This window comes from Panicum hallii, chromosome 5 (assembly GCF_002211085.1).
Source record: "Panicum hallii strain FIL2 chromosome 5, PHallii_v3.1, whole genome shotgun sequence".
Taxonomy (NCBI): domain Eukaryota; kingdom Viridiplantae; phylum Streptophyta; class Magnoliopsida; order Poales; family Poaceae; genus Panicum; species Panicum hallii.
This window is the reverse complement of record NC_038046.1, coordinates 2065946-2080469: the sequence shown is the minus strand read 5'-3', so window position 1 is coordinate 2080469 and position 14524 is coordinate 2065946. Positions and strand designations below refer to the sequence as shown.

At 48.7% G+C, this 14524-nt stretch overlaps 3 protein-coding genes across 5 annotated transcripts; 1 reads left to right on the top strand and 2 right to left on the bottom strand.

The window, feature by feature from the left end:
- Positions 1–130: 130 nt before the first annotated feature.
- On the top strand, positions 131–1650 carry LOC112895545 (trihelix transcription factor ASR3-like). The gene is made up of 3 exons (XM_025963509.1): positions 131–860; positions 991–1044; positions 1188–1650. Exons 1-3 carry the CDS (start codon positions 368–370, stop codon positions 1505–1507), a joined length of 867 nt encoding a protein of 288 aa, XP_025819294.1. The 5' UTR covers positions 131–367; the 3' UTR covers positions 1508–1650.
- A 1167-nt stretch (positions 1651–2817) lies between these two features.
- LOC112891658 lies at positions 2818–6271 on the bottom strand. 2 transcript variants are annotated; one of them, XM_025958569.1, is made up of 3 exons: positions 5988–6271; positions 3434–3515; positions 2818–3229 (listed from the first exon to the last, which is right to left on the bottom strand). In XM_025958569.1, the coding sequence occupies exons 1-3, from the start codon at positions 6138–6140 to the stop codon at positions 3063–3065; spliced, it is 402 nt and encodes a 133-aa protein (XP_025814354.1). In that variant the 5' UTR covers positions 6141–6271; the 3' UTR covers positions 2818–3062. The 2 variants fall into 2 exon arrangements, with proteins under 2 accessions (XP_025814354.1, XP_025814355.1); XM_025958570.1 differs by having other exon boundaries at positions 3063–3226; positions 5988–6140.
- Positions 6272–7463: 1192 nt separating this feature from the next.
- Positions 7464–11590, bottom strand: LOC112891424. Of its 2 annotated transcripts, XM_025958274.1 has the most exons (3): positions 11439–11590; positions 8986–11238; positions 7464–8856 (listed from the first exon to the last, which is right to left on the bottom strand). In XM_025958274.1, exon 2 carries the CDS (start codon positions 11235–11237, stop codon positions 8991–8993), a length of 2247 nt encoding a protein of 748 aa, XP_025814059.1. In that variant the 5' UTR covers position 11238; positions 11439–11590; the 3' UTR covers positions 7464–8856; positions 8986–8990. The 2 variants fall into 2 exon arrangements, with proteins under 2 accessions (XP_025814059.1, XP_025814058.1); XM_025958273.1 differs by lacking the exon at positions 7464–8856 and having other exon boundaries at positions 8858–11238.
- Positions 11591–14524: the final 2934 nt, after the last annotated feature.

The window sequence follows — 14524 nt, the reverse complement described above, 5'->3', positions numbered from 1 at the left end:
CTTCTTCTTTTTTCTGAAGTAAAAATGTAACTAATATTCTAATTCGTAAGGTTTCTAGCATGGCACTAATTTGCACATCTCTGACTGTAAGTAGTGAGATTTCATTTGATTAACCGCTTTAATCCTTGCTAATAGTTTCTCGTTGCTAATTGCCAGCAATTAAACACTGGTGCCTGATGGATATTTACGAGTACAATAAGATGGCATTTGCTGTACTGGATTCAATTCTTGCAATTTTTTCCTCACTGCTGAAAAATGCAAGCTTTGACGCCGATCTAATGGCCATGGAGAATCAGGTGATAAATCCCAGCTGAAGCTGCGCGAGGCCTCATAATGCGCGCCGATCCCCGGAGCCTCGCCGGCGAGCATGATGTCTGCCAACGAGAACTCGCCGCCGGTGGAGGCCGCGGCAGCCACCTCGATGCCACGTTCGCGGCTGCCCCGGTGGACGCGGCACGAGACGCTGGTCCTGATCCAGGCTAGGCGCGCCATGGAGCGGCGCGGCCTGCCGCTGCCGGTGCGGCCGCGGCCCAAGTGGGCGGCGGTGTCGGCCTACTGCCGGCGCCACGGCGTGGAGCGCGGCCCCATGCAGTGCCGGAAGCGGTGGGGCAACCTGTCCTGGGACCTCAAGAAGATCGTCGCGTGGGAGGGGAAGGCCGGCGCCGCGCCGACGCAGCTGCACGAGTCGTTCTGGGACATGCGCGGCGACCAGCGGCGCGCCAGGCAGCTGCCGTCGTCCTTCGACCGCGAGGTGTACGATGCGCTCCTGTGCGGCACGTCCGCCGCGCTGCCGGACTTCGGCGACGGGGAGCTGGACGGGTTGTGCCGGCAGCCGCCCATCATGGTCATGCCCATATCAGGTTTGCATCATTAGCCGCTCGTCAAGTCACGTCTGTTGAGTACTGGGGTGCTTGTGACTTGTCGTGCCGTGCATCAGCAGCCGCCGCACAGAACGTAACACGTTTCATGTTTTGGTCGTGTTCCATGCAGCAAGGAAGTACGAGCCACCACCTGCCTCCTCTGAACACGAATGCTCCGGTCCAGGTGCGAACGAACTATATCACTCGTTTTATGATGATAAGAAAATATTTTTCATGTGATCCAATGAATTGCACGAGAAGTTTTGTTTCTACGCTATTATGCATCTGACTGCTACTTTGATGCGCATTTTTGTGTGGCGACGCCAGTGACGGAGAGCGACAAGAAGGCCGGCGCGGCGGCGTCAGACAAGAACTCGACGTCGCAGCACGACGGCGGCGGCGGCTTCAAGGACAGCGACGCCACGTTCGTGGCGGAAGCAGAGGGCACCACCACGGCGACGCCGGCGGCGACGGTGAGCATCGGGAAGCAGGTGATCGAGGCCCTGGAGCGGGGCAACCGGGCGCTGGCGCAGCAGCTGGAGGCGCAGAAGAGCAGCTGGCGCGCGGACAGGGAGCAGAGGGCGGCGCTCCTCGGCGCGCTGGACAGGCTCGCCGGCGCCGTCGCCAGGATCGCCGACAAGCTCTGAGGAACGGCAGTCTGAGCTGATCTCTTCGCCGAGCACCGAGGGAAATGCAAGTGAAAGGATTCAGATGCTAGTACCGATTAAACTAGGCCATTGTACATTTGGCATAATTACGAATTGGCAACTCTTGGATCTCGATGAAATAATACGACTCTCATCCATCTAACCATGTCTCCTGTTGTTATCTGAAACATTGATGGCCCCTGCCGCTGCCTCGCTCAAATGTTGCTGAGCTGGCACTGACGAGGAGCTTGTTCCGCCACTGACAGCTCTACCCACTTGCAGGGAACATCTGACGCCTGGGCAGGATCAGTGGATCACCGCACCGTCTCCGCGTTGGCAGAGTGCCGCCGCTCCACCAGCCGCGGCGGCGTTTCCCCTGCCGGCCGCCCACCGCGCGCGACTCTGTGCCTCTCTCATCAGTCCTCGTCTTCTTCACCATCACCGGGTTGTTACTCCGGTAGCGATGTGTCGATTTTCATTTCACCAGTTCAGTTCGTTCAGAAAATCTGCTCTGACAGAGTGTCTGATGCGGCAGGATTGGATCGTGTTTCTGCACGCGAGGAAGATTTCGTCGTCCGCTCCCCATCACCCGATCTCTGGGCATCTCATCTTCTGTTTTTGCTGATGTTTGACCCCTGGGAGGGAGGAGGGATCACACACTTTTTGCCGCGGGTGCGTTCATCTTTTCTCTTTTCGAAAGGCAAGCATCCGCACCGCGCCGATCTTGCCATCTTCGGCCCCTCTCCCTCCTATGATTAGCAGTAGTGCGTTCTTTGCCCGCTGAATCCACCCCGGATGCCTTTGTTCACCCGAAATCCACGCACTTTTCCTCCCTTTCTGTTCATGTTACTGACTGCGACTGTAACTGATGCCAAGTTCGCAGTCAGGTCAGGGCGGAGCTCGCAGATCTGTTTCTTCTCATGTGCTCACCTCACTACCTCAGCTCAGGCCTTTCACTCTTTCAGTTTCCGACAGGTTGTCTCAACTTGCAAGCCGCGCACGTGAAGCATCAAGAATATTCAGGCGAGGCGGCACAGGTGCCAGCCGACACGGCCGGACCAAGCGGCAGTTCGCTAACGCTTCCCCTGTCTACTTACTTTCCTGGTCATCTCGGCCCCCGCGATCGCGACGCCCATGAAATTCTCTGGAGCGTGACATCGACTCCCGTTGAGCGTTGAGCCCCGGCATGGATCCGGTTCTCCAGGAGGGGGCGTGGCGGGCTACACTGAACTGAGCCTACACTGTTGCCAAGTGCTTGGCAGACGGCCACGTCCAAGCCATTACACGTGAGACGAGGATGCAACAGGGAGGAGGCAGGAAGGATTAAGGCCTGAATAAATCTGCAGAGACGTGGGATCGAGGGAGCACGCGCACGTGCGTGGCATTTACAATGGCCGCCTCATCACGTTATTATTCTGATGAATATAGTGAAAAATAATAGCAAAAGGAAAGAAAAGAAAGAATTACAAGACAAAAGATTACACTTAAGAAGCTAGATACTACATATAACACATACTCCTATATATGTGGTAGTATATATAGACTAGTGTAGCTACTATGAGCCGTAGCATCCCAAAAGCCAGGACAGCGTCCTGGCGTGGCCGGGCGATGGCGACGCCGCGAACGGGTTCTTGTGCTTCTTCCTCTTCTTGGCCGGCACCACCTTCCCCCTCACCGTCACCTCCTTCTTCCCGAAATCCACCATGTAATCCAGCAGCCCTGCTAACCACACAAACCAGGCGCATGAGCAAGTAAGCAGCGGTGGGCGGAAAAGGATGCGTAAGAACCCTGCTACTTAAATGATACGGATCCTAATCCTAATCAAGTGGTAGCGATGGTCCCCTACCGCCATTGACGAGCTACAAAGCTTTGACACGATACTGATAGATCCTAACCAAAGCGTCTCTTAAAACTGGAGATGCTCACCGTTCATCTTGGAGACGACGTTGGCGACCCGCTGTCGGCAGTGCGAGCACCCCATGTTGGCGCTCATCACCACCACCTGCACCTGCATTCCACCATTTTTTTTTGTTCGTCATAAATTAGTACTAGTTTGTAATTTCTCCATCAACACTAGTTACATTCATCACTCTCCATGAGCATCATTACACTGCCAGCCAGCCATCACAACAGATCAGCTCATGCTCATCACCCGTATTTGCAATTGCATTTGCATTGCTTCTACGCAACTAATTAGCAACGGACCAGCAGCCGTGGCCACTGCTGATCCACTCAACCTGCATGCACGGGCGCTTGTTAAAAACGCCGGCCAAGTTGGGTTAGCATCGCCGTAGCTGCTGATGATGACCAATTATGTGAGCGGTTAAGTGCCAGCAGACCTACCCTAATTAAAAAGTTAGGTGACTAATGCCCCTATCTCACCTACCCATTCATTCCATCGTCATCGCTAATTGATACAGTATGAATGTTCTCTCTATAGTCTCAAGTTAGTCACATGGCTGCCACTCTTGATGCATGAACCCTATTGTAAATTGTACTCCTCCTATCAGGCAGCAGCAGCAGCATATTGCTGTCTCTGCATGCCTATATGGCAGAACATAGTAACAAAACAACACATGCTAATCTATCGTCTATGCAGGCCACTTGCATTATAGTATGAATACTGTATCACGTGCAGCCTGGCTCTGGCTACCGTTGTGATGATCTTGACTTCTCTCGTTCTAGCGATCAGGCCAAGGCTTTATCAGATACCAGCTGCTGCTGCAGGGCGAGTGCATGTGCCCGTGTGGTCTCTCATCCCTTCCTGTCGGCCTGAAATCACCGCGAGGATGTGTGGCCGGCCATGATCTTCAGCAGATGCAGTATCTGAAAGCATGTTTGCTGGTGGATGCTGAAGGTTTCAGCATGCATACCATACGTGTGCATTTTTTTCTTTTGCAGAAGTGTTCAGTCAAAGCTAATAGATTACATACTGGCGTGGCAAACTGATGGCGAAATGGTGGACGGAATCAAATGGCAGGATATTTATATATATGATCTGCACGCGTGACGCGCGGTCAGAATTAGCAGGGTGCACACACATGCATGTCAGGGCGCGTTGCTGGCATCATTGCTTGCTGGGATGAGAATGAAAGAGCGAAGGGGATGTTTCTCTGACTGATTCAGTCTACTCCTACGCCTGTGTGTACATAGATCTCTGCAGGTCAAATGAAACGTACCATCGTATAGCACATGTATTGCGTTTGACCGTACTAAAGAAGGATGCAGAATGTATTGGAATGTATAGAAATACTGGAAGAGAAAACGACACTCGATTGACCAGCACAATGCAAGATCAAGTGATCACTCAAATCCTGATCCAACGGTTGAGAGGAGGAGAGGCGAGGGCGAGCAGCTACTGATCTCCAACGACTAATTAAGGAGACCGACGAGTTCGTCAGGATCAAACCAGGAGCTGACCCTCGCGATGATCGGGGACGACGTTGTCTGCCTCGCACGTGATGCTCGCTCATACCTACCTCATGCCATGCCGCCGTGGTCAAAACTGGAAACACCACTCACACGAGAAGGCACCGAAATTGGTGACGGCTTCACCTTCGTGGCCAGACAAGCAGCTCGACCTCCCAGCAGCAGCAGCTGTGAGCCTGCGACCAAGCAAAGCATGGTCCTACTCCTACACGCTACAGCTGCTGCATGGGTGCCCGGTGTCCGCCACCAGATTCTTACCACCGCTCTCCATTCCATTTCCAAGTGAAGAAATGGAATCGGGATCGTTCTGATTTCCAGCCTGAGAAGATCCCCATTTCCATGTGAAGAAATGGAACGGGATCATCCTGATTTCCAGGCTGAGGAGATTGCTTCTATTCCCATCCATCCAGCAGTGCAGGTTATAAAGCCAGAGGAAGGAATGGTCCTCCCTGCTGCAGCCTGCAGCAGCAGTGGAGTTGTTTGGCGGATTGGCACTAGCACTAGCAGGCCTTTTCACCTTTCCGCTAAAAGTCGGACTGGAGGGCAAAAGCGATCGCAGATGGGGGGCGGGCCCCTGTGGATTGAGAATCCAAGGAGAGACACACCTGCATTTCTCTCTCGATGTGCAGGGGGCAGGGGGACACAGAATATGTGGATACTGTCAGTCCAAATGCAGTCAGGGATAGAGTAATTGACTATGATCCCACTGAGAAAGGGTGAAGAGATTCAGACGGCTCTGTTGTTCAGGGTTCAGACAACTGGGGTGGGGAAGAGCAACAGAGCATTGAGCAGACGACTGAATGAGCAATGGCGTCAAGACACAGCCAGTTGTCTGAGGAGGTCAATGGCTTCTGCAATGGCAGGATTAGCATCCTCATCGAAGCAAGAGGAACAAAGTGTTTCAGGAGAGGATCAGTCTAATTTGGCAGAGAACTAATCGCAGCTCGGATTTCAAGAACTCGACGAGAAGTCATTACAGATTTCCTGGTGCTGATCAGCTAACTGAGCATGTCGCGAAAGAGAAAGGGGGGAACGGGAAGAGAGAGCATACCGACGGCAGGGAGAGGTCCTCTGCAAGCCTCAGAGCTTGCAGCTTGCTCGCCGTGCTGCTGACGGTTGCATCCGACGAAGCACTCAAGCTCCCCTTGGACGACTCGCTCCCTCTGTCATCTTCGTCCCCTCCATGCTCCAGCTCCATGTCCATGGCGGCCTGGCTCCCTTCGGGAGCGCCACCCCCTCTCTCTCCCCCCTTCTGAGTGAGTTCCCCTTTTCTTGTAGAATGTTGGCACCAAGGCTTCTCCTTTTATATCAGCAGTTACTTGCCGAGGCCACCCACTGGAAGGCGTCCACTATTTTACGCACCTGTGAATGAAATTAGGTGCAGGATGAGTAGAAAGAAGGTGAACTCCAGCAATCATATTTATTTTGATGATGGGTTCCCTTTGCAAAGACCCATCATCCAGTCCGGTCGACTGTATCATGATCACTCACTTTCATTGGGTGAGTAGGATTATATGATGTCAGCTGTCATGGAATCTGGCGGCGATTTCCAACTGAAGGTGGCCCACTTTGTATTGGATTCCTGCCTCTCCTAGTCTCCTCTGTGTGTGTGTGTGTGTGTGTTTTTCCACTCCGTACATCACAGTAAGAAGTTAAGAAGTCACCACATCAGAGGGGTCACTTGCAGAGGTAAGTAACTCAGAAGGTTAAAAAAAAGGAAAGGCCTCCAAAGTCTAAAATGTGACATTAGAACAACAAAATACACAATAAGGAACTATCCAGAATCCATATTCTATTCTATTGTCTTTTAGTTAGAAAGTTAGGATCTTCTACATTTTTTTGAGGGGAGTGTATTTTTAAACCTTGTATAGGGAAAATGGTTCCAGTTCTTGGCACCTTGTAGCGTGATGGTTATAAATTGTACTAGGTAGAGTTGATAACAATGAAAATAAAGGGACAGAGAAACAAAAGTCGCAGTGATATAAAGGGAGAATCAAAGTGCTCTTTAGGTACACTAAGGTACACTATCTCTGGGCATCTTTAAGTTTAATACACTGTTGCCACGAAATGATTAGCATATACTATAGTACCGCTTCATCCTTAAAACTTACAACAAAAAGGCCGGGATAAGAGACACCAAGCTACTGTTATTGAAGTGGTAGGCAAAAAGGAACTATCAATCTCCCAAGCCCCAAGATCATTGCTGGCATGCATTCAGTGTTCACCTATATTGAAAGTATAGTAAGAGTTTGAAACGAGAAGATATGACAAGTGGGGAATTCAGACATCTAGAACCACTGAAATTCCATCTTCGTGTCTCAGTGCTATCCATATTCCATGGAGACTTTTTTTGAAACATGAATGAAAACTGAAAATCAAATGGCCTGGGATCTCCAAAAGATAAAATGACCAAAAACTCATTGACCCTGATTGGTGTCATACATAAGACTGACCTATAAATATGGATATGCCGCTTTCATTTTCTTGATGTATTCAGCATCTATTTTACGGCCAAACCGACACGCTACCTAATAACTTTGAAAACTGTTAGCAGCTAAATAGTTTAAAAACATAGGGTGCAAATCACCTTGGATAGCTGAATGCCAGAAGTACTAAAGTAAAGTAAAATTCAGAGCACTGCTGCGAATTCCATGTAAAAAACAAGGGGCGTGCCTCTGCCCACCTACAACGTACCCTTTCTGAGCACGCTACCGACCAAGATTGCGCTTTCAAGTTTGTTTCCAGATCAACAAGGACAATAACCTCCACTTCGAGCATTACTAAAAACATGTAGCTTACAGAGTAATACGTTTTCTCGGCAAATTTCTAGGTGTGATGGCGACATCTTGGATAGTAGACGAAATAATCTCCATAATTGAATGTGAGTACCCCCAGAATGCTTCACGTCTCTTGCTGAATCATGAACTTAACTGTCCCTGTCGTTCTTAAATTTCTAAAGCCACTTGGAATGCAGGAAACTTCATAGTTGAATGCAAAAAAAAAAACACTTAAAAACAGTTGCACTTGAGCACAAGAAAAACGCATAGACCATGCTCGTGCAACAAGCAATCAGCTGATGAGGACTTGTCAGAATAAACGGGTACTTACTGGAAACCAGTTAGGTACCACAATTGACAATACGATACAGTGCAGACCATAAAAACAGATAAAAAAGGGTACATTTATACCAAGATGCCGTCTAATTTTATTCTAAGCGGCCTACATCATATGAATGGATATATAGGTTTAGCTGAAAGTAAAGACAGAAATCAAGTACCTAACAAGCCTTACAAGATATCCAAATAACAAGAAAAAAAGAATATTTAGTGTATCCACAAAGTCAGTTGTACTTGATTGATACTGTGCTGATATGGACCTTCAAACAGCTTAAGAGGGTGTCTACGGAAGACATCATTCTCTTGTTTCTACGTCTGCAAACATCGTATTCTGATATCAAGACATCGTATTCTGATATCAAGACAAATCATCGCAATAGAATTATCTAGCGCTGACAAGGATATTTTGGGCACCCTGTCACAAGGAAACCCATGTTACTGGTTGACGATTATGTATTTCCTGTCTTTGACAATAATGCAGTGTCGGCAGAATCACTCAAGAGAGATTATTTACCTTCATGCTTCCACTACACCAAATAACAATTAGGATCAAAGTAGATGGTGATTGCACACAATGCTCAACAAAAAGCAACTAAAAGAACAGAAGGGCTGATCGACAGATGACCGAACTGGAGAGCCTGTGGCAGTGTAACTGGGCAGTTGATACTTGATAGCAACGGTAAAATGATGCTACGGTAAACCCTGATTTCAGTTACATCATTTTCTCATTTGGCAATGTATCGTCTAATTTTTCATGGTTAAAAGAACTCAGTTTCCTAATTTTTAACACCTGCCAGTCCTCATCTGCAATAGATAAGGCAATATAATTAGGAAGCGCTGATCAAATAGTTCTCTTCACAAATAAGACAATGAGGGCAAGATCATTAAGTAAAACTATTTAAAATGGAGCAATAGAGAAGGGTTATTGGCTACATCTGTTAATGTATGATCCGTGTAGGAAGGGCACTTGGTTCCAGATGCAAGGACCCTTTTGGTATATCATGACCTTTGATTTCAACAACAATGAAAGCAGGAACACGATGGGAAAACCTGAGCATTTCAGACCTTGGAATCCATCTTGTCAAATGGAAATCTTCCATCACTAACCTATGAAAAAAGGTTAAGCAACCTTTTACCCTAACCAAGCTGCACACATTAACTCCATTTTCATCGGAGTAGTTTGAGAGGATCTCAACCATGCGAATTTCACAGTTATCAATATCAGTGCTATTCAAGGTGACTTTCCAGTTTTTGTACATTGCCCATATTTCCCCTTTCTTTGGGAAAATTCGGTAGAAAGACCTCTTGGCACTCCAATCACACTCTACAGGGTGAGAGAATTCCCAGATGTCCTTGTAAGTAGTTTCAGTGCCAGCACGAAATACCCCAGAAGCAACCGGTAGACCATCTTCAACCCACCGTATCTCTTCATTAAGCATAGGGTGAGGTTCCAATTTCAACACAAAAACTGAAGTAAGTGAAACCACACGGATTATTCTGACATAAGACCTAGGCATCCTGTCCCGAGAATCAAATACAGCCCATATCTGGCCCTCCAGGAAATCGTTGCGGGACAACTTGTTATTGCAGCTCACCGTGGCTGGCAACGGGGCACCTGAATCCATTTTGCTTGTTGAAGGATTTGAGAATTGTGCAACAGAAGTTTCTGGAAAGCTGTTTGTGTCATCATGTAAACCTGAAAAAGACAAAGGAGGAATACATGGCAATGCATGTTCTTGGCGCAGGGTTTGTGGAACTGCAGAATGTTCAAGCTCGAACATAGTTCCAGCCTCAGGAGTAAATCTGAAAGAAGGGATCCTGTGAGAAAACATGAGTAGATTGTCGCTGCGTATTTGCAACAAGTGCTCTGTTCCACTCTTCAAATGCCTCTGGAAAACACTTCCATGTCCATCTACCTTTACCAAGTGTGCAACGGTGCAACCTGATTCTTTTGAATAGCTGGTAAGAATTTCAACAATAGAGAAGGCACTCTTCTTCCACATCTCAGGATCAGTGCACCACCCAATATCCCAGTCACTGTATATGGCCCACACCTCACCTTCCTGGGGATATACTTCAAGATGTTGATTCAGGTTATCACTGGATATCTGATGGCAGAAAATTGTTGGACAAGCTAATGAGATATGGCATTCTTCTGCAGCAAAAGTTCCACAAACCAATGGCAAGCCTGCACGCGACCATTTCCTCTCTTCATCAGATTGCAGACAGGGGTTGAACCATGAGACACATAACTGCATTTTATCCATTAATACTTTAGTTATCAGTGCATATCTGCGAGGAAACCTCTCCCAGTCATATGCTGCCCAAACCTGGCCAGCAGCAAAGTTCTCTATCGCCCTATCTTCCTCAAAGTTATGATAATCATACTGTTTGCTAGAGCACTGTTCATCTTTGGCATCTGACGGAACATCAAAGAAGGCATCCAAATCTTCCTGTGAGGGCGACACGCAATAAAGGTCCTCTTCACAGACACTCTTTTGCTTCTTGTCAACATGGTTGTCATCAGGTGGCTGCAAGTCACCATCATCACCTAGAAAGCAAGGATCCATCCTCTTAGTTCTAGAAGAACTAGCCACATTTGAAAGATGGGAATTCCTCTCGTCAAAACATGACTTGTCGGTGTGCTGAACATGTGAGACTGCATTGCTTGTAAAATCCGCTGTCATAGTATCCTTTGTGTGAAGGCTGTTTAGCTTGTTAGAATGGACCATTGTACTATCAGGAGTTGGTGCGTCAACAACACCAGAACGAACAAACCGAGCAAAAATGTCCCTGGAGTCGAACCCCTCTCTCTTCTCCGGATCCGACAGCATCGCGTACGCCTCCCTGACAAGCCGGAGAGCCAATTCAGCGCCGGGTAGATCGGCCCCGATCGGCTCCAGCTGAGCCACAATGCTCCTGTACCGCGCCTCGATCCTGGCAGCATCGTCCCCGGGCAGCACCTGGAGGACCCTGTACCAGTCCACGCCACGGCCGCGGCCGGCAAGCGCCTTCGCTGCGGCGCAGAGGACCTCGAGCACGGGGAGCATCTCCAGGGCGCCCTCCAGCCTAGGGTTGGTCTGCAGCGTCTGCAGCAGCAGCGCCCTCGCGCCGGCGTAGTCCTGGCCCCGCATCCTGCCGGTGATCGCGTCCCTCTGGGCCGCCTCGGCGTCCCCGTCCTCCATCCTGCACCGAAATCATCCTCAGAACCCGCGGAAAGAGGCAGGATCCGATCAGAAAGCAAGCATCCCACCGCAGATTCGAAATGGGGCGGCCCAATTCACCGCATTTGAGCCTACGCATTGGATTAACCCGCTCCCGTCACCGGGGAACCATATCGAACGGAAATGGGGATCGGGGGTCAGGGTTGGGTGGTTGGTCCTTACCGAACCGATCGATCCTGCCTCCGCAAGGGTGCAGCTCCGAGGGGCGGATGGAATTGGGCGAGGAAGCCCTAAATCCTAGCGCCGAGCCATGGATTACCCCGGGGGGATCGGGATGAACACAGCCCAGCGATCTCGGTGGATGCCGCTTCTAATTTCGGTTCCACAGCAGCATTCCAGTTCTTCAGCACTGAGAATATGGGCCTCGAAGGAGTCGTAACGAACGCCGTCTTTGCGGCCTGGCCCACGATTCATACGGGCCAGCCGTTGAGGGTCGCACCTAACGGCGGCCCATCCTCACCGTGGCTCGCTCGCATATGGATGGGCTGAAGAGCGTAGCTCCTGACGGGTCGGCCCACGTAAAAGCGGGGAGAGAACGCACCAAAGGTCCAAAATCGCCGCACAAGGGTCCTGGTACTACGCAGGTGCGACGAACCCCGGAGGTGACGGCTCCAGGTAGCGCGCGTTACTGTGAGATAGGATCGATCGCACAAGCGGGTTTCAAACGCCCAGGCGCGTCAGCTATTTTTCGTGGGCCGAATTCTCTCCGTCCTTCCTGGACCGCTTTCTTTTTCTTTGCGGGTCCGTATCTCTCTTCCGCTCCTACTTCGTGAAAAGAAACCAAAAGCTTATATTTCTCTTGGATGAATTACTACATGGTAAAAAATAGTGACACCAAACCAAAACGTACAGCCTAACCAAACGAACAACCTAAACAAATAGTATTACTCTGGAAAAAAAATATAATTGGAACGGAAACTTTTTTGCATCGCAGACGAGAACAAAAGTTTTCCATCGAAACAAATATAAAATTTTGTTACAATGAAACAAATTTTAAATTTTTTATTTGAATTTGTTGCATCCAACCGGACCACTGGAATAAATATTAAAATTTGTTCAACTGGATACAATCGTACCATTGGAACAGATTGTTCCATTGAAACAAATAGAACAAATTGTTCCATCGGAACAAATATTCAATTGGATCCAATCTTACCATTGGAACCAACAAGTTGTTCCACTAGAATAAAATTATTTCATTGGAACAAAATATGTCTACTAAATCTGAGAAAACACGTGAAGTTACTACATGAAAGATTTATTATTAGGTTTATAACCACACGGTAACCTTAATAAAAGAACGGCTGGGTCCATGGTGCAAAAAAGAGTGACAGGGAGAACAGAGAACAAAAATATGGTAACAGAGTGACAAAGTGACCTTAAACAAAATAAGTAAGAATAAAATTTAATTTTAGAAGAAAAGAAAAAGAAACAAAAGAAAAGGAACATTAGAAAGAGAAAACAGACAAATCAAAAATACGCAATAACTAGCATTAGCATGCACTGCAGGCAACGCTCAGGAGTCCCACGAAGCCGGAGCGGCCAGGCCGCACGCGTGCAGCTGACAGCTAACGACATGCAACAAGTCCGAAGCAAAATAAATAGACCAGAGATATATCGCAGCGCAAAAGGCAAATGGGCCGCCAGAGAAAAACGCTTCTGCGACTAATGAACTGTCGGCACAGTTCTACATTTTTGTGTGTGGAGCGAGAAGAAAGGGGCCTCCGCAGGAAGAGGATGGTACCACGAGAGAAGTATAGAGGTCAACCTGCTTCAAATTTGGAACATGGATTCTGGCAATGCAACGGAGTTGGATCCTCATATCGATCCGAATGAATCAGTCTTTCTACCGAGATCAATCTTTACCTATTAGGCAAGTGGATAGCAAGTTCGTGGGGCGTATCCAACCCCTTTTATCCACAAGTTCCCCACTCTTTAGTTCAGGAATACAGGGCAGTTTGGTAGCTCACAAAGCTCATAGGTTACGGGTTCGATACTCACTACCCGCTCCATTTGTATTCTTTCCCTTAGTGGATCGGCTTTATTAAGCGGATTCCTAAATTTTGTCCGTGGTAAATTCCTTCCACCCGCGCGCGTTACCCGGAGGTGACTGAATTTGCTTCCTGGCACGTGGATGACGGGGTGCAGAGGGTCCCCACATGTCAGGGTCACGTCGCGGCAGTCGAAAAGAGGCCCGAACACAAGCGGCGGGAAAAGGAAAAGTGGATCTCAAAGTACGGGCCCGGGTATAATTACCCCGGCCCGGCTCCAGCATCCGTGCGGTTACTCCACTAATTTTTTTCCTCCCTGCAAAAGCAGCAACCAAAAGAAAGTTTTTAGTCCTTGCTGTTCGTCCGATTCCGGAGCAGTAACGGTCATTCTTAAGGTCACCTGAAAACAGTCCCGTCCCTGCTATTATTACTGCCAGTGATCAAAGTAATGATGCTGGACCAGACAGTCTGATGATACTCCATTAACCAGGTGCAGCAAGGTTAAGCGGTTAGCTCCTTGCAGGATTACAGTGACGTCATTCAGGAAGCTGTGTGTGTTTGACCAGTGTTTTCCACGCCAGGGAGGGAGAGTACCGAATCTGGAAAGGAAAATGAAAAAATTTACTGGAGTGCTGCCTGTGTTCTAGATGAAAAAAAAAACAGCAGCAAGACTGTGGGGAGAAGCGACAGTTCTCACTTTGAGGAAGGACAGGTTAAAAAAGAGATTCGAAACAGTGTGGGCAATTGTGCACGGGCATCAAAGCATCTCTGCTCCGTCTCGGGCTTCTCTCTCCATGTCCTCCGCTACAGCCACGCGCCGCGCTGCACCCCCCCCCCCCTCCCCGGTGCCCGGAGGGGATAGGAGAGAGGACAGGGGTAAAAACGGGAGAGAGAGAGAGAGAGAATCCGGTCGAGTCGCGGCGGGGGCGGGGGAGGGGGGAATGTCTGGGCCGGTCCGGTCGCTGTGCCCGCGCATGGTGGATGCGAAGCCAAGCCGCCTGAGGCTGATGAAGAGGGAGGGGTGCGTCGAGAAAAGTCTCGGCTTTTAGCTTTACGGCCTGGTTTGGAGACGTTTATTATAAATTTTATTAATAATTTTTTATTCAAATATGAGAATTTGTTGGTGAGACTTATATCTATAAGTCCCATAAATTCATAAACTCCTTCAAAAGATGCTTATAAATGCTTACAAAATTTATTTTCTATGGATCCTACAAACATCCTTCACCTTTTCTTTCCATAAGAGGTTTATAATCT

What these genes read in the sequence shown, in the direction of transcription:
- LOC112895545 (XM_025963509.1), top strand. Translation starts at nt 368, where the DNA reads ATGATGTCTGCCAACGAGAACTCGCCGCCGGTGGAGGCCGCGGCAGCC. An exon ending in CATGGTCATGCCCATATCAG is followed by an intron (nt 861 to 990) that starts GTTTGCATCATT and finishes TGTTCCATGCAG; the next exon opens with CAAGGAAGTACGAGCCACCA. An exon ending in ACACGAATGCTCCGGTCCAG is followed by an intron (nt 1,045 to 1,187) that starts GTGCGAACGAAC and finishes TGGCGACGCCAG; the next exon opens with TGACGGAGAGCGACAAGAAG.
- LOC112891424 (XM_025958274.1), bottom strand. Translation starts at nt 11,237, where the DNA reads ATGGAGGACGGGGACGCCGAGGCGGCCCAGAGGGACGCGATCACCGGC.
- LOC112891658 (XM_025958569.1), bottom strand. Translation starts at nt 6,140, where the DNA reads ATGGACATGGAGCTGGAGCATGGAGGGGACGAAGATGACAGAGGGAGC. An exon ending in AGGACCTCTCCCTGCCGTCG is followed by an intron (nt 3,516 to 5,987) that starts GTATGCTCTCTC and finishes GGTGGAATGCAG; the next exon opens with GTGCAGGTGGTGGTGATGAG. An exon ending in CGTCGTCTCCAAGATGAACG is followed by an intron (nt 3,230 to 3,433) that starts GTGAGCATCTCC and finishes TTGTGTGGTTAG; the next exon opens with CAGGGCTGCTGGATTACATG.